This window comes from Mustela lutreola, chromosome 10 (assembly GCF_030435805.1).
Source record: "Mustela lutreola isolate mMusLut2 chromosome 10, mMusLut2.pri, whole genome shotgun sequence".
NCBI classification, from domain to species: Eukaryota; Metazoa; Chordata; class Mammalia; order Carnivora; family Mustelidae; genus Mustela; species Mustela lutreola.
In genome coordinates this window covers 52,598,831-52,622,033 of record NC_081299.1, presented here as the reverse complement: position 1 = coordinate 52,622,033, position 23,203 = coordinate 52,598,831, and the positions used below count along the sequence as shown (strand labels likewise).

At 39.3% G+C, this 23,203-nt stretch overlaps 1 protein-coding gene across 1 annotated transcript; it reads left to right on the top strand.

The window, feature by feature from the left end:
- The first annotated feature begins 3,113 nt into the window (after positions 1–3,113).
- LOC131810509 (translationally-controlled tumor protein-like) lies at positions 3,114–3,563 on the top strand. The gene has a single exon (XM_059138519.1). The coding sequence runs from the start codon at positions 3,114–3,116 to the stop codon at positions 3,561–3,563; it is 450 nt and encodes a 149-aa protein (XP_058994502.1).
- Positions 3,564–23,203: the final 19,640 nt, after the last annotated feature.

Sequence of the window (23,203 nt, the reverse complement as noted above, 5' to 3'; positions counted from 1 at the left end):
TAACTGTTCATCATTGTTCAAGTAACCAACTCAGACACATTCTTTTACCTAACCTAAGTGTGCTTTGGACTTAGGAGAATAATTTATATTACTATTTGTCATACATCAGTAACTAGGATACTACCTTCAGAAATTTTGTCCATTTCCAGGCATTAATTGTGCTATTATTTTTTTCATGTTTTTCTTTAAATTGACAAATTTTATTTTAATTAACTGGACTTAAGTAATAATATGATTAAAATCAAAGGATTGGTGTGATAGCTGTATGTTTTTCAAATAAACATTGAAATAAATCCCAGAGTCTACAGTCCATAATTGTTATCAGCTGGAGTGTTATTAGTCTGAGGCAAGCTACAACTCTCACTCCTTTTAAAGCTACTGAAAACCAAGATTTTTTTTTAGTTGTTCTTGCAGATCAACTTAGCCTATCCTGAGTGACGAAGAACATACCTCTTACATTAATAGTTGTGTACTACCCTTCAAGTTCTTCACTGAAATTCCTTTCAAATCTTTTAGTTGACTCCAAAACTGTAAATGCACAGTGAGAATCCAAGAAGCCTAGCAAAGAGCAGCAGCCAGGAGGCAAAGGCTTCAGTAGCTGCAAGAACCTGGCAGAAAGAATTTGAAATTCAAATTCTGCCAAGTAAGAAGAGTTTGAGAAACATCTTGGACTTTTCACTAAGACCTCAGGAATGCCACACTTTATGAATAAGCTTAGGACTAAGGGCCCCAATCTAGAGTCAAATGCAGAATGGAAATAAATCCACTATAACAAGACCTAAAACAAGATTCCATTTAGCATTAATAGAATACAGGCTTGTGGTTATCAGAAACAGGGGGTGGGTGGAGAAAACAAGTGGAAGAAAATTGGATGGTCAAAAGGTATAAATTTCTAGTTATAATGTAAATAAGTTCTAGGGATTTAATGTATAACATGATGACAACAGGTAACATTGCTATGTGATGTATAGGAAAGTAGTCAAGAGGATAAATCCTAAAAGTTCTCACCACAAGGAGAAGTGTTTTCTTTTCTTCTTTCTTCTTTGAATATTGTATCTATATGAGATGATGGAAGTTAGCTGAACCTATTGTGATAATCCTTTCACAACTTATGTAAGCCAAACTATCATGGTATACATCTTAAACTTATATAGTATATCAATTATTTCCCCCAAAACTGGAAAAAATAAGACTGATGTGCCAATAGCTTAGCTGTCTGTTAGTACAAACTCAACATTCTTTAGGGGAAAGATATAAAAATACATTATCTCTATAACATAGATCCACAATATCCATTATAAAATATTACTAAACATTTGGAGAATCAGTCAAAGAGAAAATATAGTCAAGAAAAGGAAGCCCACAGATGACCCTTATGTTAGTATTGAGACAGACTTTTAAAACACCTATTATAAATATGTTAAAGGACTACACATAAGAGATGAGCAAAATGGGTAAACATGGAATCCCAAAAGAGAAACGGGAACTCTAAAATAATCAACTTGAGATTCCAGAGCTGAAACATACAATATCAAAAAGGAAAAATGTACTGGGTAGATTTGAAAAGATTAGATATTGTAGAAAAAAAGAACAGTCAATTTCAACACTCAGTACCTCAGAATGTGGCCTTTTTTAGAAATAGGATCACTGCAGATGCAATTAGGTAATGTGGTGAATCATAATATGGACTCCTAGTCCAATACAACTAATGTCCTTTTTTTTTTTTAAAGATTTTATTTATTTGACAGACAGAGATCACAAGTAGGCGGAGAGGCAGGAAGAGAGAGAGGAGGAAGCAGGCTCCCCACTGAGCAGAGAGCCCGATGTGGGGTTAGATCCCAGGACCCTGAGATTACAACCTGAGCTGAAGGCAGAGGCCTAACCCACTGAGCCACCCAGGCACCCCACAACTAATGTTCTTATAAGAAGATGGCAATTGGGGCGCCTGGGTGGCTCAGTGGGTTAAGCCGCTGCCTTCGGCTCAGGTCATGATCTCAGGATCCTGGGATCGAGTCCCGCATCGGGATCTCTGCTCAGCAGGGATGCTGTTTCCCTCTCTCTCTCTCTGCCTGCCTCTCTGTCTACTGTGAACTCTCTCTGTCAAATAAATAAATAAATAAATAAATAAATAAATAAATAAATAAAATGGCAATTGAAGACAGAGGTACAAAGAGAAAGTCATATAAAGATGGAGGCAGAGATTAGAGTGATAGAAGCCAAGGAACATCTGGGGTTATCAGTAGCTGTAAAAGAAAAAAGGATCCTCTCCTAAAGCCTTTAGAGGGATCATAGCCTTCCTAATATCATGATTTTAGACTTCTAGCCTCCAGAACTGTGAGACAATAGAATTCAGTTGTTTTAAGCCACCCATTCTGTGATACTTTGTTGTGGCCACCCTAGGAAACTTCCATATATTCTATATATTTCTATATATTTCTCATTAAGTTAAACATACACTCACTATACAACACAGTAATTCTGTTCTTAAGTATATATCCAAAGGAAATGAGACTGTGTGTCCACAAGAAAACTTGTACATGAATGTTCATAGCAACTTTAGCTATAGTAATCACAAACCAACATAAACAAATGTCCATCAATAGGAGATTGGATACACAATATGGTATATTCCTGATATTGAACTCTACTTATAAATAAAAATGAACTCATAAATGCAACAATATGGATGGGTCTCAAAAACATTATGCTGAGTAAAAGAGGCCAGACACAGTATTGAACATATTGTTTAATTCTATTTATCTGAAAATCAGAAAAAGCAAAACTAAGTTATAATGGTAGAAATCAGAACAATGTTTCCTTCTGTAGGTTTACATCTAAAGGGTCATGAAGCATGTTCTGATGTAATGGAAATACTCCATATCATGATTGGCATTGCTGGTTATGCGATGTATACATTTATTAAAACTTACTCTCTTTCCACCTGCTTCCCTCTCACCCGAAGTGCCACTCTGGCAGCAGGATGCTCATTCAGAGCTCATGAGTCCTGCTAAGCTAGGGCCTCCATTGTCTCTCTCCAGCTACCATCATGATCATCTACCTGAACACCATTAACAGTTGAGATGTTCTCCAAGATATGGGATGGCCCATGGGTTATGCACAGAGTTGGGGAAGATGGCAGTAAGACAGAGGGTAACATTGATGACTCATTTATTGGTGGAAATGCCTCCACCAAAGGCCCCAAGGGTGAAGGGACTGAAAACATAGTCATCACTGGTGTTGATATTGTCATGAACCATCACTTACAGGAAACTGCCTTCATAGAAGAAGCCTACAAGAAGTACATCAAAGATGACATGAAATCAATCAAAAGTAAACTTGAAGCACTGAGGCCAGAAAGAAGAAAACCTTTTATGACAGAGGTTGCAGAAAAAATCAAGCATATCTTAGCTAATTTCAAAAATTATGAGTTCTTTATTGGTGAAAACATGAATCCAGATGGGATGGTTGCTCTGCTAGACTACCATGAGGATGGTGGGACCCCATATATGATTTTCTTTAAGGGTGGTTTAGAAATGGAAAAATGTTCACGAATTTGGCTATGATTTTGGATGTATCACTGGTTGTCATAACTGGCCACTGCTCTTCATCCATACAATACCTGAACTAAAACAAATGGGACTCAAGTCATCTTGAGCTCTTTATTTATTTTGACCTTGATTTATTTGGAGTAGAGCAACTGTTTTTAAGAAGAAAAAATCAGGTCATATAGGCTGTCTAAAAATAAAATGCATTTCAACTCATTTGAGAGGATGTTCTTCATTTAACAGATATTTAAATCCATCCTGGAGAAGCAACCTTGCTTGTAGTCCTGGAGAAGCAACCTTGGTTGTAGACTATTGTGAGAAAGCAGAAGACTGTGGATAACTTCCACAGTGAAAACTGTGGATAACTTCCACAGTGAAAACTGTGGATAACTTCCACAGTGAAAACTGTGGATAACTTCCACAGTGAAAACTGTGGATAACTTCCACAGTGAAAACTGTGGATAACTTCCACAGTGAAAACTGTGGAACTGGGACTGGAACCTAAAAAAGAAGAACCAAAAATCTTAATTCTGAGTTCAGGTGAAAGGAAAGGCCATGCTCATAGCCGTGCCAACATTTGAAGGAGATTCCTTACACATTTCCTCACTGACAAAAGGAAGTAGTTAACTCTGGAAGAGATTACCAAAAGTATAAAAAGAGATGAACACAGTTGGAAGCAAACACAATAACAAAACAACTTACCTAACTGTATACTTAAGATCTTTATATTTATTGAACATAAATTATATGAGTAATTTTTAAAAACAACAGTGACAACAACAACAACAACAACAACAAAAACAAACAAGAAAAAAAAAATCAAAAACCTCTTAATAGAAACACAAAGAGTAAAGTTTGACTTCTACCCATGGGTAGAATGGAGAAATACAGGATAGGTCAAGTCTCCTGTCAAGGACAACTAGGAAAACCAGCTAAACTACAATAGCCATCTATGTCAAGGTTCAGAAAACTGTAGAAACCATGAAGACTAGGTGGATTAAGATTCCAAAGACAGAAAACCATGAGATCTGAGCTGAGGGTCTGCAGATATTTTCTGTGTAGGAGTTTTTGCCAAGTTTTTGGCAAGCAAGAGGGTGACAAACCAGACTTTGCTCAATGAGAAGTAACTGCTAAGTTCAGAAAAACAGACATTTTGATGGTTTCACATAGCTTGAGAGACAAAATTGTAAACTTGATGAGTCTCAATCCCATTGCCAATTTTTTTTTCCAGATTTGTCAGATCCCACCAGGCTAGAGTCTAAAGAGTGGAAGTGAAAAACCTTTCATATTTACTTAGGAAACCCTACAGTCTGGTCTTCAGTTTACCTTTCTGACTTTATTTTTCAATGTACCAGAACCCACAGATGCTAATGAGAAGGAACACCTCACCTTTCCTTCCTTTTCCTCTTTCCCTTTCCTTCTTCCCTGTCCTTTCCTTTACTTTCCTGCCTTTTTTTGCTCTGTTAATGACAGTTTCTATGCTTGAATGGCCTTTTTCATGACATGTCTTCAAATACAAAAATCGATCTTTTCTTCAAAACCAATTCAAATACTTCTTGTGTGACTTTGGGAAAATTTCTTCCTTATTCTGAGCCTCAGTGTTTTCTAAGAAATGAAGATGGAATACAGCTGCAAGATTGTGGTGAAAATCAAAGCAACAATGTAAATGAAATTATCATATTGAGTACCTAGCACACTAAAGTTCTTCAAAAAAATTATTCTTCGCAAAGTCTATGTAGAACAAATTATATTTTCATATACCAAAAAAGGAAAAAATGAAAGTTAAAAAAGCAATACCCTTGCAGTAGAATAAAAGCACAACATATGTAAGCATATATATAGCAAAATTTGTGCAAGAGCCCTATACTGAAAGCTAGAAAACATTACTCAAAGTAAATTAATAACTAAATAAAATGATACACCATGGTTATGATTTATAAAACTAAACTTTTTAAAGATATAAATTTCCCCAAAAGTTTATATATAAATTCAAAACAGTTTCTATCAAAATTCTAGTCATTTTTTTTGGTCAGGAATTATGAACTGATTTTACTTATTTTTTGTTTTAATTTCAGCTTTATTGAGATGTAGTTGACATAAAATTATGAAGATGATTTACATTTCTGTTTTTTTTAAAAAATATTTTCTTTATGTACTTTAGAGACAGAGAGTGAGAGAGCATGAGCAGGGTGAGGGGCAGAGGGAGGAGGAGACTCCCCGCTGATCAGAGAGCCTGACACAGGGCTCAGTCCCAGGATTCTGGGATTATGACCTGATCCAAAGGCAGATGCTTAATTGACTGAGCCACCCAGGCACCCAATGATTTAAATTTATAGGAAAATACAAAGAATTCAGAATTTTTTTTTCTTAAGATTTCATTTATTTATTTGAGAGAGCAAGAGCCAGAGAGCATGGCCAGGGTGAGAAAGCATGAGCAGGTAAAGGGCAGAAGGAGAAACAGACTCTCCGCTAAGCAGGGAGCCTGATGTGGGGCTTGATCCAGGGACTCCAGGATCATGACCTGAGCTGATGCCAAACACTTAACTGACTTAACTGACTAAATCACCCAGGCACCCCAAGAATTCAGAACTTCTAGGAATTCTTTGTTGTTTGTTTTTTTTTTTAAAGATTTTATTTATTTATATGACAGAGCGAGAGCATGCACAAACAGGGGAAGTGGCAGGCAGAGAGAAGCAGGCTCCCTGCTGAACAGAGAACCTGAGACCTGAGCAGAAGGCAGACATTTCCCTGAATGAGCCACCCAAGCACCCCCTAAGAAGCTCTTTAAGAATAATTCCATTACTAGATATCATTATGTATTAGAACACTGTAGTAAGAGTGCCTGGGTGGCTCAGTTGGTTGAGCAACTGCTTTTGGCTCAGGTCATGATCCCGGACTTCCAGGATCGAGTCCCGCATCAGGCTCCCGGCTCCTTGGGGAGTCTGCTTCTCCCTCTGATCTTCTCCCCTCTCATGCTCTCTCTCACTCATTCTCCCTCAAATAAATAAATAAAATCTTAAAAAAAAAAAAACCACTGTAGTAAATAATTAAAACAGTATGATATTGGTGCAAAGATAGATAAATGACCAGTAGAACAGAATAAAATCCAGAAACAGACCAATACCTATGTGGAATCTAGTTTCTAACAAATACAACACTATAGAGGAAAGGTAATTAATTCCATGAATAGTGTTGGTGAATTGGCTATATCCATGAGAAAATTTTTTTACTTGAATCCATACCCAACATTATACATTGGACTATGTTAAAATTAATAACTCCTGTTCATCAAAATATCTTCAGACAGTAAGAAAGCAACCCAGATAGAAGGAAGATAGTCTCAATACCTACATGTGACAAAGACTTCATATCAAGCATGCGCAATGAACTCCTACAAAGTAATAAGAAAAGGAGAGATAATCCATTTACAAAAAAGAGCAAAAACTTGGTCGTCTCACAAAGAAAGGTGGAGAAATGGCCAACAAATTTTTTAAAAATGTTTGCCTTTATTGGTCTTCAAGAGAAAGCAAGTTAAAACCACCATGAGATACTCTTGTTCCCATCTGAATGAATACAATGAAAAACTAGGAAAATATCAGGTGAGGTGGTAAAGCAACAGAACTCACATACACTGAGGGTGGGAGAGGAAATCGATACAGCCATTTTTGCAATATCTACTCAAGCTGAATGTGTGCACAGTCTATAAACCAGCAGTGTATATATATATTCAGAAATAAAGACCTATACTAGAACATATATAACAAGATGATTCAAATGCCAATCTGCAAGTATAGAAAAATAAAATACGGTGTAGCCACACAAAGGGATTCTACACAGCAGTGAAAATAAAAAAATCTGTGAGGGGAAACCTGAGTGGCTCTGTCGTTAAGGGTCTGCCTTCAGCTCAGGTCATGATCCCGGGGTCCTGGGATCGAGTCCTGCATCAGTCTCCTTGCTCAGCAGGGAGCCTGCTTCTCTCTCTCCCTCTATCCCCTGATTATGTTCACTCTTTCCCTCTCTTTCTATCTCAAATAAATAAATAGAATCATAAAAAAAAAACTATGACAACATGGGTGAATCTCATAAGCGCATGTTAAGCAAAAAAAGACACAAAAGAGTCATAGTGCGCTCATAGCGTATGATTTTGTTTATGTAAGATACAAAAGGTCAAAACTCATCTGCGCTCTTAGAAGTCAGCATTGTCGTTATCTGAGGGAGAAGGAGTACTCAGAGGGGGCCCAAAGGGGTTTTCTGGGGGGTTATAGTTTGATCTGTGTGCTGGCTAAATGGATGTGTTCAGTTTGTGAAAATTTGTCAAGCTCTATCCTTACGATAAAGGCAATTGCTGTATGTGTATTGCATTTTAATAAAAAAATTAAAAAAAAATCTTTCCCATCCCTTCTCTTTCATTCCCTGCACAGATAAAATATTGGCAGGTCCCTTGGCTTTTCCAGTCATGCTTAGATAATAAATAGTCCCTTTGTTTGGGCATTAAAAAAAATCCACTCTAGCCTAATAATCACATAGCTTCAGCCTGGTCCAGGGTAACCATCACAACTTCAAATTCTTGTCCAATATAAAGCTTCTCATCCCAGTGGGGGCCCGACCTAGGCAGGGAAGTCCACAGAAGAGGCCGTGATGTTCCTGGTCGGCGTCTTCACCGGTTCCCAGCTACTTCTTCTACTCACTGGCTGCTGGCTTGTCTAAGCCCTCAGATTCAGGCCAAGGCACAGGGGATTAGGGGAACGGCACTGTTTTATATGGCCGGAGCAGCTGCAGTGTACTTTGCTCCACGGGATTCTGGCTCTTATGAAGTGCTTTTGTGGGTTTTCTGGAGAACATCCCATGGAGACCTCAGATGGCAGTGGCTCCTCGCCCCGGGCTGTGCCCAGTCCTACATACATGAGCTTGCCCTCTGGCAGCTGCTTTACGAGCTGTTCCCAGGCCTGAACTTCCAAACATACTGCACACAGACCCTCATCCTTGGGGTCCTTTCTCTTTGCTCAGGAGCCTTCTTGAGCATGATTCATTTTGAGAAGATTTCAGATCAGCTCCTTCTCATGGGATCTACATCTTTCCTTTATGGAAAACAGAAATGTTCGCCCCGCTGTTTGTGGAACTGCTGATTGCTGCCAATACATTCTTCTCTGTGTGCTCTGCTCAGGCTGGTCACTCACTTTGAGATGACTGGATTAGGTTAATTCCCAGGTCTTCATGTTCCCCAAACTTCCCAGGTGCCCTTAGAGCTCCCTCACTTGGCTTAAGGTGCAGGAAATTGACGCCTTTTCTTCTATCCGCATAGTCAGTGAGTGGGCAATGCATAGCGCACTGATTATTCTCTCCAAAGAAATCCCCTCTGACCTGGCCTTTGGGACATCATCACCTCTGTTCTCTCAAGGTAAGCCTCTTAGCTTCTTCCTCTAATGCACTGGAGACCCAGTCTGATACTTACACCTGTTGGGTTGTTCTCCAAGTGAGACAGCGAAGTCTTATTTTAACATCTTACTTAATTAATCTCTTTCCTCTTCTCATCTATCATAGGTTTCCTCTCTTGGCTTTTGCCACTTCCAATCCTGTGTTTTCGTTATTGATGTGCATACCAAACTTCCCCTACTGAACTATAGATTTTTGGAGAATTGGGTTCAAATATGATTTAACTTTGCATCTCCTGCAAAAGCTAGGGGAGCCCTGGTACAGAGTTGGAGCTTAATGCACATCGAGGGAAGGGACAGGTAAATAATTGAGCTGCCCCCTGCAGGACTGGACACTTTGACCCCCCAAGGGTTTCCTGATCCTGTAACCATGTTTGAAACACACTCATTCATCTCCTATTTACTCAACAGATATTTTTTGAGAATTTATTCTGTGTCAGGTACAGGATAAATGACTGGAAATAAAACAGACATAGCCTCTACCTTTTTGGAATTTAGAAGTGAATTGATATGAGTTTGAAATGACAGATGAGTAAGCTTTGGCTAGGTGGACGGGAAGAAAAACAGCCAATACCTGCAAGGAAACATAATTAAGCCCCACTGCCAAGGACTCCTGACTCAGGGGTGAGAGTGTGTGGATGCGTCCAGAGAGGGAATGTGGGTGAGCCAAGTGGTATCAGAGAAGCCTGAAACAAGGGCAGCCCGGGCTTGCTCCGGGTTATTGTGGGGGTGGGGGGTGAAGTGGTGTGATGGGACAGGCACAGGTAGGCTTGGGCAAACAGCAGTTGTCTCTGAGGGCGGCTCTGAACCTGGTTTACCTCAGCATGGGGTAGCCATAGTCCTTAAAAATATGATTTACTGCATCCTCTAAATCCTTTGTAAATGTATTCATCCTGGTTAATGAACATAAGCACTGAGGTGTCTTTTTGTGATAGTATCTGTCTCTCAATCGATAAACAACCTTGTCTATTTTTTACAATATTTAAAGGTTCTTCCTTAACCATGAGAGACTATGGACTCTGAAAAACAATCTGAGGGTTTTGAAGGGGCGGGGGGTGGGAGGTTGGGGGAACCAGGTGGTGGGTATTAGGGAGGGCATGTATTGCATGGAGCACTGGGTGTGGTGCAAAAAACATTGAATTCTGTTACTCTGAAAAGAAATAAAAAATTAAAAAAAAATAAAGGTTCTTCCTTTATGGTGCCACTGAATAAGAGACTTGTCATCTCCCCTTAGTTTTCCCTACTACAGATGTTCTCACTCTCTCGTTTCTCTCTCTCTCTCTCACCCACCCACACACAGACACACTCAGACACATACACACACACCAAGAAACTCATGCTATTAGGCTGCTCTATAAAGTCAGGTGCTTGCTTACCTTTCATTAAACTGATTGACCAGGAATTTGAAAAGGGACCTTGGGGAAAGAATATGGGTTATCCCAACTGAACCTTTAACAAATCATGCCAAGTTTGCCTGAGGGAACAAAGGAATTCTTCAAAATTAGCTGAATTGGTCACATTTTCTCACTATGAGAATATCATGCACCATCATCTCAGCAGCAAAACTCCAAAGCCACATGAAGAACCAAGTGTGTGGTCTGGAATATTAACCATGCATTTTAATTTGAAGGCATTTTTGCCTGTAGGGCTTTGGGCACTTAAACAGAAAAAAATAACTAAAAACAAAATAAGATCAAATAAAATGACAGGTCAATCATAATATCTAGTCTACAAGCAAAGAGCTTCCATGACTCCTAATAACATGTGAATGAACAAGATTTATGGTGTGTTGTGTAACAGGATAAAAGATATTAAAAATAGAAAAGAAACAAGTCTTCATAAGGCTATTGTTTATTGATGCAAAATGACTCTAAGACGCCCATTGACTAATGCAGTATACCCTGCAAACCATGGGAATCTCCAAAGAATCCAAGCACTAATTTTGAGCCTTGGTACTCAAGGTACACTCTGACAACTGCATTTATCTTTTATGTGGCAAGAGAATTCCTTCCAATTGTGGTCCTGGCAAGCATCAGTAGTCAATGTTACTTCGTGGCTGTGGTTCATGCCACAGGTGAAGGTCAAGGAAATGGCTAGAATAAACATCTATGGGGAAGTTGGAAACAATGTGTAAGGACATAGAAGCAAGAGGTTGCTAGTAGCTAAGGTTGTTAGGTGGACAGGAACATACTATTTAGTGCAGGAAGTGGAGATCTAAAACACAGTGCAGGAGGTAAGTATTACAGCCAGAAAGAGAATGGGTTCTTGAAAATAACAAGGGCAACCAAAAAGCCAAGGCACAGAGCTCAGTGGAGATAGCAAGTAATGAAGGTTGAAAGCCAAAGTGGGTGAGTGGAGACATGAGGAGAAGATTCCAGGAACAGGGTAGGGTTGGAGCTGTCTTAAGAAACCAAATGAGGAAGCGGGGAGGTCTGTGCTTACTCAGAGTGGTCAGACAAAACACTTTGTGACAATGAACATCTCTTTCAAATGGCTGTGACAGAGATATTTCATCTGACGGATGAAAAATCAACACCAGATGGCTCCAAAAGAGAGGCTTCTCATGGGATTGCTGTTTTTCTCTTCCTCAAGAGGAAGAAAGTTGAGCAATAAGGCAATGCCTGTCCTCCAACAAGATCGGCAAATCTCTTGTGGAACACATTTTATAAGAAACTCAAACACAAACATGGAACACATCTTGCAAAATGCTCAAACTATGCTGTGGTCAAATACATTAAAAAGTGCTTATAATCTTTGGATTGACATTAGTGCATTAGTATATTAAAGGTTCTGAAAAGTCCTGCAGTAAAGAAGCCTATTTAACTTTGTTAACCAAATTTAATGCAATGTTTCTCATACTTGCTTGACTGTGGAACACTTTTACATAACACTTTATTTCCTAGAAGTTTCTTTTCTGGAACATTGGCTATAGTCATCCTTGTACTCAATACAAAGACAAAACCCACCTTAATCCAACTATATGAAGATCACATAAAACACTTGCTTTCATAGTATAAATAAATTAATACCAAGTGTGGACACAATATTATTCAGAGAAAGCCCTTGTTATTTATTTATTTTAAATATCTATTTCCAAAAAGGATTTGAAATGGTATGTGTGTGCTGTGAGTTGTCACCTGGTCTGGTGAGTGATGACCAGGACAATTATTTAATTAAATTTATTTCTGTTTTTCTAGCAGGAATGACACGAGCAGTCCAGATAAACTAGTCGGTAGGTATGGAGTACTTTGAGGATGAGCACATTATTTTGGAAGTCTGGTCATTAGATGTAGAGTAATGAAGCAACATGGTAGTTGTCTATACAAAGATTGATAGCATTTCTGACTGCAAATCCATCAAACTCAGCACATAAAAATAGAGATTGGGGCACCTGGCTGGCTCAGTTGGGAGAGTATGTGACTCTTGAGACTACTGATCTTGGTCTCATGAGTTCAAGCCCTGCACTGGGCATAGAGCTTATTTTTAAAAAGTGGAGATCCTACTTTTGATATCTGTCCAACTTTGTGTTGCAAACTAGTGCAGAGTTGTGATTATTGTGACAGAGCTGGGTATGGAACTAGTAGTTTTTAAAGCATTTTGGACTTCCCAGAGATGGACCAGGGCCAGCTAGTGGATTAGGTCTAAAGATTAAGCTTTTGTACCGGGACAGAACAATGTTTGGTTACTTCCAGCTCCCTTTCTGGAGCTTTGTACTTCCAATTATATTTAGCTAGAGGTGGATTTTTTTCAATGCTACTGAAGGTTATAAAGGATACACTGTTAGCATGAAAATAAGGGAAGAGACAGACTGAAATACCCTGAAGACAGACAAGTTTTAACGTATTTTTAAGTGGAGTTTCAGAAAAATAGTAAAGGAAATGAAGAAGAAGGAATAGTTCAGAAGATAATAGACAAAACTTTCCAGAAATTAAACACACACACACACACATACACAACTAATCCTCAGATTTGGGAAGTCCAAAGTTTCAGCCAAAAATAAGGAGAAAGAAATTAGCATTAAGAAATAAATAATAGTGAAACTACAAAGTATCAAAGGTAAAGGAAAGACCTGAAAAGCAACTAGAGAGTCAAGACTTTCCACAAAGATACTGCAAATAGCCTGATTGAGTGACTTTTCAACAATGATAATGAAAACCAGAAGACAATGAATGATATTTTTAAAGCCCTCAGTGAAAATAATTGTCAACCTACAAAGGAATATGTGGTGAAATAATCTTTCAAGAAGGGGAGGGAAAGACTAAGACATCCAGGCTAAAAGAAAACAAGATAACAGAATTTACCAATAGATTCTTAAGGATAATTCTCAAGGATGAGCTCCAGGTAGAAGTAAAACCAATGGAAAGTCTCAGATGCAGAAAGAAATGACCATTCAAGATTTCTGTAAATATGTAGGTAAATCTAAACAAATAGTGACCAAATAAAATAATGCCTACTTTATCCAATTAAAAAAACATATAAAACCAAATATTAGATTACAATGGTATGTAATCTGGGAGAAGATTGATTAGATCTGAAACACTAGTATCTTTGTATTTGGCAAGAAATAGAAAGAAGTTAACATTAGACTTTTTAAAGTGTCCATTTTAAAGTATTTGGGGGTAACTACTGTAAAAATATGGAAAAGATAACCTTCAAACTCATACAAGACAAATAAAAAAGAGAAAAAATGGAGAAAAAAACTATCAAGAGTAAAAGATCTCAGTATAAGAAGTCTTTGGGTTAAAGAAAATAATAAAACCCATATCGTTGCAATTTCTCATCATTTCTTCCAGATTCCTCAGGTTTGTGCCTTTATCAGTAGCACCTGGCAGTGGAGAAGATAACTCAGAGCTAGGACACGAGAGGAGGCAGGGGGTTTGTGGAAAGGAGAAGGAATTAAAAGGACTGAAGAACTATAGGAGTTCTAAGGGATGGGAGGAGAGAGAGGAGGCAGGAAGAAGGCTCTCTCTTGGCTGTGGTCTAAGAACACTGTGATCAAGTAGTTCAAAGACATGAGACAAGGAAGTTTCCTAATATTGATGCTGCATGAGAAAGTGTTGAGAGAGAAATCAAGCTACTGAAAGAGTCAAGTCAATGCCCAAAATCGCTGTTATGAAAAGAAGCTCAAAGCACTGAGGGGACTCCAGTGCTACAAAGGAGGTGGCATGTGAGAGGCAGGCTTCTTTCTCCTGTTTCCGTAAGAACACTTCTTTGCTGGAGGAGGCTAATTCTGTGTACTAAGCACCACACTAAGCACTACATCCCATGATCATCTGACATAGCCCTTGCTTTCTTGGGGTGAGAAAATTTAAGTACATGAAAGGTTGAACAAAAGGGGTGGTTACAGAACGGGAGGTGGCGATGGAAGAATTTGGAGAATGGGTCATTCGGAATGCCGTGACTGCGAGTGTGAGTGGGGGTGGAATTGATCAGTGCAAACTTGCAAATCTCAACACTGATGTTAGCATCTCCATGGACTTTCTTTTTTAGTTCTGCTTTGTAAGTTTCATGTCAAAGATTATAAAGATGCTTTACACACACACACCTACACATACACTCTTTAAAAAAAAAAAAAGATTTATGCATTTGAGAGAGAGAGAGCACAAGCAGGGGGAGAGATAGAGGGAGAGGGAGAAGCAGACCCTCCCCCAAGCAGGAAGCCCGATGCAGGACTCCATCCCTGGATCCCAGGATCATGACCCCAGCCGAAGGCAGACGCCCAACAATCTGAGCCACCCAGGCGTCCCCTACATATACACTCTTTAGACAGCATTTCTGGGGTCATGGAATTCTTGCTTCTGCAATTACAATGCAGTGAACTTTCGTCTTTTTTTTTTTTTTTTTTTTTTGTCTCCTCATGTCTGAATGTCTGAACCTCCTTCCTATGTTTGGAAATTTCTCATGTTATGAGGTACAGCTCTTATTCCTTAGAGATATTAAAATAGCAGACATTTTCTTCTCTGGCCTCCACTGTGGGATTGGTCAGATGAGTCAGGTTCTGCTCAACAGAGGACGGAATTGGAAGCCTATGATGGGAAGTAGTGGGGTCTGCTTACGTTGTGTTTAGGCGGCAGAGTGGCAGTGAGGACAGAATGCAAGGGTGGAAACAGGGCAGTGGAGGCTCTGGGGGCAGTCATGATGGGGGTGGAAGCTGCCATGCAGGAGTTGTGGCTTTCCAGAGGCCACAGGGACAGTGGCTCTTGTGGCAGTGCTACTACTCCATGTTCAGTGATGCTGGCAGTGCCAGCTGTGGCATGGGCTGCCTGGAGGGAACAGCGGTTTTGCGTTGTGATTTTGGTCATTGTACCTGGCACTGTAGCCTCCAAAGCTGGCTCTCTGGCTCTCCCGAAGACACTGCAAACACCTCAATATACTTTTCTGTTAAATTAGCATAAGTTTCTGTTGCTTACACCTAACAATCCTGATGGATATGTGGAGTAAAGTCTTTGCTTAAAAAAAAAAAAATTTTTTTTAAATGTGGGGGACTCCTGGGTGGCTCAGTCAGCTGGGTGTCTGCCTTTGGCTAGGGTCATGATCCCAGGGTCTTGGGATCAAGCCCCACATCGGGCTCTCTACTCAGTGGAGAACCTGCTTCTCCCTCTCTTACTACCCCCACTTGTGCTTTCTCTCTCTCTCTCAAATAAATAAATAAAATCTTTAAAAAATTAAATAAATAAAAAAATTTTAAAATGTGGGAATAATTCCACAAGATACTGTTCTTACAAAACAACCCAATAATACCTCAGAGTTAATTTTTCATTCATTCAAAAATATTTATCAGGCTTCTCTTTTATGTTAGACATTGTGTCAGACCCTCTAGATGTGTGACCAACATAGATACTATCCTTCCGCTATGTGGCTTATAGCCTAGAAGAAAATACAGATATTATGTAAATAATAAAAATGTATCACCTGATTTCTAGAAAATGCCATGTTCGGTTATATGCTATGGGAAGCCTAAGAAATAGGGAAGCTTAACCTGATTTTCCTAACCAGGAAAAGCTTAGCATTTGACATGAATGATTTGCAGGAGTTAACAAGGAAAAGAGACACAGAACGACAAGACAGCATTCCAAATGTAGGAACAACATTTTGAAGACCCAGAGGTGAGAGACACAGTATGGATTTTGAGAATCTAAACGAAATTTTGTCTGACTAGAGGAAAGAAAATGAAATATGGGGAGAATTGGTAGAAGAGATAGGAGACATTAGTGGAAGACTGTGAATGGCTTTGTAAACCATGAAAATTCTCTGGATTTCTGAGACCTCAGTCCATGGAGTCAGTTGCCACCACCCGTGTTCATCTGCCCCAGAGAAAAGAGGACACAAAGGAACCCAAAGAAAAATTAGAAATCAATTGAGTTTCTAAGTAGGTTAGAATCAATTGATTTGTGTCCCCCTGCCCAAATTCATATGTTGAAGTCCTAACATCCAGCACATGAGAATGTAACTATATTTGGAGATGGTATCTTTAAAAAGAATCAAGGTAAAATGATGTCATATGGGTAGGCCCAAACCAACATGACTGGCTTCTTTACAAGGGAAGGAGATTAGGACATTGTTAACACACAGAGTGAGGAAAGACCATGTGAAGACATGGCAAGAAAGGGGCCATTTTCAAGCTACAGAGAGAGGCCTCAGGAGAAGCCAGCCTTACCAACACCTTGATTGTGGACTTCTGGCCACTGGAGATATGAGAAAATAAATTTTTGTTATTTAAGCCAGCCAGTTCAGGGCGTTTTGTTATGGCTGCCCTAGAAAAACCAATCCATTTTGAAACCTAAACAGAGACAATAGTCTTGAAAAGTCAAAGACCTTTTGAGCTGTAAGACTCAGAATTCTTGAAAGAGAAAAGGTTTTCCACATACTCAAAGCCTGGTTTTGAAAATCCAGAGGCAAGTATAGAAGAGTCACTACAGAAATTTAATACCATAAATACAGGCATTGGAAAGAATGCATAAGGATTTTAAAATATAATAATAATTTTTATTTTATTTTATTTTATTTTTTAATATTTTGTTTACTTGTCGGAGAGAGACAGCAAGAGAGGGAACACGACCTGGGAGGAGCTAGAGAGGGAGATCCTGGGGTCATCACCTGAACCAAAGGCAGACGCTTAGCAACTGAGCCACCCAATAATAATTATTTTAAAGATAAAACAGACATAGCAGAGGGCGTAGAGAATAAACAGGAGCTAGATGTCAGAAACTGTCTTAGAGAAGGGATTGCGTGCTCCTATCCTGTGCTGGGCCAGTGGAAACCCCAGGGAAATTTGAGAGTAGCTCAAACAATAGGGACTCTAGTCTTCACCTCTTAGAATGTGGTGTAGAAGAACCAGTCCTTTCAGACCAACCTGCAGTCAGCCTGGAGTTAAGCACTGGGGCAGCAGAGGCTGAGTGAAGCAACCCTGGGATAAAGTTAAGGGCAGTTTGAGAAAATCTTGAGCAGGAAGTCAGCTCTGTGCCTGGCAAAGTGGTGTGGATTTGTCTAAGAGAGGCTAGTGGACTCACAGGAGTCTTGAGATTGGGATAAGGAGTACAGAACCTGCTAGCTGGAAGCCGTGGGGAGACAACAGTGATCTTAATAGATGCAGGGAAACATAAAGGCCAAGAACCAAAAACTGCTGGGTGGGGAGAGAGCTTAGGGTCTCCACCTCACCACCATCCTTCGTGGGGAGCCAACTCATCAAACACCAGCAGAAGATAGAGGATGATGACACACCAGACACCTCACCACATCAAAGGGGCCAAAGGTAAGGTCTCCCCAAAAGGCAGAAAGAAGAGGAATTAAACAGGAGAAAATAACACAGACTGAGAAAGCAATTGTTTGACTCAGAATAATACATCACACAGTGATATAAAGAATAAAGGAAGTCTGTGGCCCATGACATTCATATTTACTATTCTTACAAAGAAGGACAGCTCTGGGGCCATAATGCGAGGACGTATTGGTTATAAGAAACAGAAGGCAGACTCCTGCATGGCTCAGCCACTTGAGCATCCAACTCTTGGATCCAGCTCAGGTCATGATCTCAGGGTCCTAGAATCAAGCCTCATGCCAGGGGATGGTGGTGTGAGGGGGCTGCGTCAGCGGGGAGTCTGCTTTAGGATTTTCTCTCTCCCTCTACCCTTCCCCTTTCTCTTGTTCTCTCTTTCTCTCTCTCAAATAAATAAATAAACCTTTAAAAAAAAAAAGGAAATAGAGTTTAAGTTTATATTAACATCTAGCACAGACTCAAAAGACTACAACCACCTGACATTCTGAGAAAGTGTGTGCAAGGGGGTGGCTCCAACTCCACACAGTTCTTCTTAATAAAAACCAATTAAATGACTCAGCAGTAGCTCTTTTAAGTGCAATAAGGACATAATAGATATTGGGCAGTCCTACAAAGTTTTGAGAAACCTATATGGTTGGATTAGATCATGGTATGCTACAAATTTCTTGTGTTTGGTAGGACAAATACACAAAATACTAATGAAATAGCCTTGAAAAGTATTGGTGCTCCTGAATTCACATTTCAAGTTTTTCTACTTCAATATGAAATTGAAAAACAATGCAGGAATTTTTTTCTGTGAGCTTCTCTCCTATTGATTCCTAAAACATCACAGAAACATAAAACTACACGGGGGAGTCTAGAAACAAATATTTCAAAGCATTGGAAAATTACAGTGTGATAGAAACTAAGAACTGGAAACAGTGGGTAATTTAGACTATGTGATGAGTTTCTACATTTGGAAGAGATTGAATTTTGCAAAGCAAATTCGGTACATTGCTGACCTGTGGCAAATACTAGAAATGAACTCCATATTAATAGTTCTCCTGTGATTTCTCAAATCTTTTCCTATTTGGTGATTACAGAATTGGCATAATTTTGTTTAAAATATTATGAACATTTAAGCTCTACTTCTGTTATTTTCTTTAGTGCCAAAGAAGGGTATATCTCAAGCTTTCAAATAAATTTGTGTGGAATCTAGGAAAAGACAATCCTTTTCTGGATAGACAGCCATGCATTAGGACACAGAGCTCAGATCTCTGTACTGCGCTCTCTGGTGTGGACAAGATCTCTCTGTGGTGACTCTGGTTGGGGAATTTTTTTGGTATTTTTTGTGGTGCACTAATGAGATGAAGAGCTCAGACACTGATTCCTAATGATGTGAATCACTTTCATCCAAAGAGGTTTGTGATAGACAGTCTTCAGTGATCCCCAGTTCCTGGTAGTTATACCTCCGTGTGGTCCTGCATTGAATAGGGCTTATCCTGTAACCAATAGAACATCCCAGGAGAAACCTCTAAGTCTAAGAAAAAGACCATTAAAAACATTGCAACTTCTTTCTTGCTATCCTGGATCACTTGCTTACTCTGGAGGAAATGGGCTCTTGTGTCATGAAGTATCTCAAGCAGCACCAGAGAGTTTCTACTGGCAACCATGTGAGTGAGCCCTCTAGAGGCAGATTCTCCAGCCCCAGGCAAGCCTTCAGAGGATTTTGGCCCCGATTTCAGGCTGACATCTTGACTGCCATCTCATGAAAGATTCCAAGTCAGAACCACCCAATTAAGCCATTTCCTAATGGCCTGACTCATAGAAACTGCATAAAATAATATATGTTTATTGCTTGTTTCAAACTGCCAAGTTTGGGAGTGATTTATTGCACAGTGATAGGTACATAATACAGCCTTCATACTATCTTATCTTTTATCTTTAGTAAAAGTCTGAGACATATACAAGCTTTGTGGTACTTTGGGGCAACTGAGGAATTAGGAGTCAGGAATAGTGTAGGATGAGGCAGGCCGGTGAGAAAATGCAAAGGCAGTAATGGAGGATGCGAGGAGTAGTTAACAGCGGGAAAGGAGGCGGTAGCACATATTGAGAGGGAAATCATGAACCCGCGGAAAAAATTCAAGTTAAGGATAATTTCCCTACTATATAGGATAGAGACTTCAGCATCTTATTTCGATTTTGGGGAGTATGACATTAGGGCACCTGATGGCTCTGTTGTTTAAGTGTCTGCCTTTGGCTCAGGTCATGATCCCACATCAGGCTGCCTGCTCAGTGGGGAGTCTGCTACTCCCTCTCCCTCCCCCCCCCCTTCATCTCTGGCAAGCATGCTCTCTTTCTTTAAATAAATAAATAAATAAATAAATAAAATCTAAAAAACAAAAAGAGTACTGAAATTATTCTTTTGTAAAAGAGATTAAATCAGTTATCTATTGATATGTAAGAAATAACTCCAAAACTTAGTACCTTAACATCACCCTCACCCCCACCTAGCCCCCCACAATTTATCATGTCTCAAGAGTCTGTGATTGGACTAGGATGTTCTACTGCTTCTTCCTGGACTCACTCAGGCAGCTGTAGTCACCTGGCAGTTCAGCTGGAGTAAGCTGATCTAACTCCTATGTCTAGGGTCTCATCTAGGATGGTTAGAACAGCTGGGATTGCCTGGACTGTCTCTTCATGCGGTCTTTTAACTAACACTTCTGTGCAGTCTGGTTGTGTCAGGGTTCCAAGAGGGTGAACATGGTAGTCTCAAGGTATACCTTCTGTTAAATCCTATTGGCCAATGCCAGCACTAGTCTAGCTAAGATTCAAGGGGGTGGGAGACAGACTCCATTTCTTTCTTTCTTTCTTTTTAAAGTTTTATTTATTTGTTTGACAGACAGAGATCACAAGTAGGCAGAGAGGCTGGCAGAGAGAGAGAGGAGGAAGCAGGTCCCTGCTGAGCAGAGAACCTGATTCAGGGCAATCCCAGGACCCTGGGATCATGACCTGAGCCAAAGGCAAAGGCTTTTTAACCCACTGAGCCACCCAGGTGCCCTGACAGACTCCATTTCTTGATGAGAATACCTGTAAAGAATTTGTGGTCAATTTTAACCCACTACAGTGATATTGTCACTACCTGAAAATTCAAGTAATACAGAGGAATAAAAGAAGAAGGCTATAAACACCCCAAATCTCATCATCCATAAATAAGAAATGTTAATATTTGATAAACACCATTATTTAAAACATATTTATATGGGGGCATCTGGCTGGCTGGCTGGCTGTCAGTAGAAGATGGGACTCTTAATCTTAGGGTCGTGAGTTCAATCCCCATATTGGGCGCCACATTGGACATAGAACTTTCTTACAATAAATAAAATATATCTATATGCATATATGTAGAGGATGGGCAGATGGAACAATGGATGGATGAATGGTTGGATAGCTAGAAAGAAATAACCACTAAGAGGTGAGAGTCATTTATTTTTTAACCTACATGTTACAGTTTTAGATAAAATGGAATGACTACTTGTTAATAAAGATGAGGAAAAGAGCTTTCTTATCATTCTTTCCACCTCTCCTTCCCACCTGTAGACTTACTTTGATTTGGTCTGAGTTTATAAATTTATTTACTTTGATTTTCTTTTTTTATTATTATTTTTAAAGATTTTAATTGTTGAGAGAAAGAGAGAGCAGGCAGGGAGGGGGAGAGGGACAGGGGGAAGCAGACTACCCGCTGAGCAGGGAGCCTGATACGGGGCTTGATCCAGAAACTCTGGGATCATGGGATCATGACCTGAGCAGAAGGCAGACACTTATTCACTGAGCCACCCAGGTGCCCATATTTTTAACTCATAATCCTATTGGCTGTTTAAATGTAGTTCTGGGGGGCACCTGTGTGGCTCAGTGGGTTAAGCCTCTGCCTTCGGCTCAGGTCATGATCCCAGAGTCCTGGGATCAAGCCCCGCATCGGGCTCTCTGCTCAGCAGGGAGCCTGCTTACCCCTCTCTCTGCCTGCCTCCCTGCCTACTTGTGATCTCTCTCTCTGTCCAATAAATAAATAAATAAATCTTTAAAAAAATGTAGTTCTGTATTTAAATGAAGGCAGTGATCACAGGGCTCTTTCATATTGGCAGGTTGTTGAATGTTATGCCTTAAGATTAGTCCCTTAAGATTTCCGAATTTTAGTTGGTCCGTCCCTTGCCTTTATCTTTGAATCATTTTTTGGCTAGGTATAACATTTTCTTTCCCTCAGAACCTTAGAGACATACTTCCATTGTCTTCTGGCACTCAATATTTCTGATGTAAATGAGAATGATAATAGCCTCATTTTTTCCTCACTTGTAGAAGACCTGATTTTTTTTAAAATTTAGAGTCCCAGAGAATTCTAGAATTTTAATAATTTCACCAGAAAATATTTTTTTGTATCACTTGTTTGTATCAGTTTCTTGGGATTCAATCTGTAAATTTAATTCTCCTTTATTTCAGAAAACATTTTCCTTATCTATCATCATCTTCTAGTTACTTTAATACTCTTTGCCTTTTTCTTACACATTCATGTTGGTTATCTCAGGTTTTTTAATATTCCACTAATTTTTTACTATTTCTATTGTTGGGTCTAGAGTGGTATGATTTGGTGTCTTAATCTGTTTGCTTTGCACTCTCTCCATTGACCTTACTTATTATGTGTCGTATTGCTTTTGAGCTCCTCCTTTCTTGAATTCATAGCTTTATTTGATTTTATACTGGCATAAAGTACTTGCAGTCCATATACTTATGTTGTGTTATGCTTTCTCATAAATGTTATATATATTTTTTCTGTTGTGCATAATACACTTTCTCTTTTCATGATACTTTTTTGCATGACACCCCACCTTTTTTTCCTATCTGTCCTTTGTTACCCTTTCTGTCTTTTCTGGTGTCAGTTTACTTTCATTTCTTGGAGTTTACTTTCATTCCCTCGTTTAGTTTGAAGACTACATGTTGCGTGCCATCCACTTTGCTGAGGCCTAAGGACTAAAGAGAGCAGGGTACTAGATTTTCGTGGAGACTGATTATAGACTTTCTGTGAGGTCTAAGCCCTCCTTTATTCTGGGATTCCATTAATTATTCAGCACTAAGGCTCCTTTTACTCTGCCAGAGATGTATCTCATTTCAGGGTCCTTGGGTTCAATTCCCCAAAGATGGCACAATCCCTGAAAGATAAAATCCTAACAGATTTACCTAATCCGTTATTGTCCGAAGGTCATATTAAGATAGTGAAAATAGAATAATATAAACTCCTGCTTTGAGAGTGAAAATATTAAATCAGGAAAACAATGTCTCTCTTCAAGAATAAAATTGCCCTTAATTAAGGGAAAGCTTTGTAGCAAACCACTTATATAAAAATACTTGTTTATAAAGGCACTATCCTCTAATTTGCCTTTCTGTGCTGATAGGAAAAAAGAATATAGAATATTTAATCT

Excerpts from the sequence above, each read along its gene's own strand:
- LOC131810509 (XM_059138519.1), top strand. The coding sequence starts at position 3,114 with ATGCACAGAGTTGGGGAAGATGGCAGTAAGACAGAGGGTAACATTGAT.